The sequence below is a fragment of the Microtus ochrogaster genome, linkage group LG8 (assembly GCF_000317375.1).
Source record: "Microtus ochrogaster isolate Prairie Vole_2 linkage group LG8, MicOch1.0, whole genome shotgun sequence".
Taxonomy (NCBI): domain Eukaryota; kingdom Metazoa; phylum Chordata; class Mammalia; order Rodentia; family Cricetidae; genus Microtus; species Microtus ochrogaster.
The window spans coordinates 26,369,207-26,371,002 of NC_022033.1; the positions used below are offsets into that span (position 1 = coordinate 26,369,207).

Sequence of the window (1,796 nt, forward strand, 5' to 3'; positions counted from 1 at the left end):
GCTCACGGCTCTGCACTTGGCCCCTTGGCCTCACATTTCTGTTTGATCCCCCACAGGGTACTTGGTGCTCAAAGACTTGGGTATCAAAGTGGAAAAGTACGTTGCCTCCGAAGTCTGTGCCGAGTCCATCGCCGTGGGCACCATTAAGCATGAAGGCCAAATCAAATACGTGGATGACGTCAGGAACATCACAAAGGGAAATGTGAGGGTGGTCTATTTTGCTGGGCTTCATCTTTTGCTTGCTTTTTGTACCCTAGAATTTAGTCTCATAGTATACTATCTCCTTCCCTCAGGCCTAGGGTTGTGGGTAGAAGAGATGCAGAGACATTTCTGAAAAAGTGACGTACAGGACTTTTAGTGGAATGTGGGCATTGCCTGAGGCTCCATGCACTGGGACTGGGGTTGCTGACTGAGCAAGTTTCTGAGTTTTCTTAGCAACTTCTCTAAGAATCTAAGCTTTCTTTATTTTAAATTAAAAACAATTTATCATCATCGTGTGTGTGTGTGTGTGCGCGCGCGTGTGCATGCACATGGATGAGGGTGCCAGTACCATGGTCCATGTGTAGAGATTGAGGACAGCTTGGTGGAGTCACCCCTCTTCTTCCCCACTTACATGGGTTTTGGCGATCACGCCAGGTTGCCAGGCTTGCACCGCAGGTACATCAACTCTACAAACCATCTTGCCTGCCCCGGAATCAAGGCTTCCAGTCCCTCCTCTCTCAGGCTCATCCCGGTCTTTTGTGTTTTCCCTCAGATTGATGAGTGGGGCCCATTCGACTTGGTGATTGGTGCAAGCCCTTGCAATGACCTCTCTTGTGTGAACCCTGTCCGCAAAGGCCTGTTTGGTGAGCATCAATTGTTCTGATTCACAAAGATCCTACCATATCTGAGTGCTGGTCCATATGGGGTGGCCCCAAGAAGAAGCTGTTGGCTTCTGTTCATTCTTGTTTAGTGTCTATCTCCTTAAGCACGGCCTGTGCCTTTTGCAAGTCCTCAGCCTTCAAAGAAAGATGTCAGGGAATGGTGTTCTGCTGCTCCCTGTGTCCTCGCCTGGTCATTCAGGGGGACTAAGGGAGTTGGCATGTGAGAGCATTGACTTGACTTTACTGATGGGGCTTATTGGGATTCTCTTGGTCTCAGGGAATATGGAGGCCTGTATCGAAGCTTTCGATCAAACCCTGCTCCCTGATGTTCTTTTTTGGATGTAGAGGGCACTGGCCGACTCTTCTTTGAGTTTTATCGATTGCTAAACCACTCACGCCCTGAGGAGTGTGATGACCGTCCATTCTTCTGGATGTTTGAGAATGTGGTAGCCATGGAGGTTGGTGACAAGTGGGACATCTCACAATTCCTGGAGGTGAGTGGTCTGGGTGTCAAGACTGCTTGGGTCAAGGAGACACTGGCATAGAAGGCTTCTGAGTTTTGACAGATGGGGCTGATTTCCCTGTTTTTCGCTGGATCTGGGGGGAAGGATACAGCACACTTTTGAGTGCACGGGAGACATTTATCTGTAACATAACCTTGCCCGTGCCGGGTATCAATAATGACGCCAACCTGTGCTTTCACTTTAGACAGTTCCTTGTTTCCTTTCTTCTGAAGATGGTAGCGTTAGGAGTTACAGAGAAGTTAATTGTCTACCACTTAAATTACCTCAAACACCATAGTAGGTCTTTGGATTTCATTTCCTTCCTTCCTTTCTCCCTCCCTCCCTTCTTCCCTCCCTCCCTCCCTCCCTCCCTCCCTCCCTTCCTTCCTTCCTCCCTTCCTTCCTCTTTCTTCTTTCCTCTTTTCTTTTC

At 48.7% G+C, this 1,796-nt stretch overlaps 1 protein-coding gene across 1 annotated transcript in view; it reads left to right on the forward strand.

Moving 5' to 3' along the window:
- The window catches only part of LOC101980181 (DNA (cytosine-5)-methyltransferase 3C-like), a 30,748-nt gene that overhangs the window by 20,148 nt on the left and 8,804 nt on the right, over window positions 1-1,796 (forward strand). The window contains 3 exon segments of the mRNA XM_013352234.1: window positions 57-202; window positions 755-845; window positions 1,209-1,357. Of these exon segments, the coding sequence (XP_013207688.1) occupies window positions 57-202; window positions 755-845; window positions 1,209-1,357 (386 nt within the window).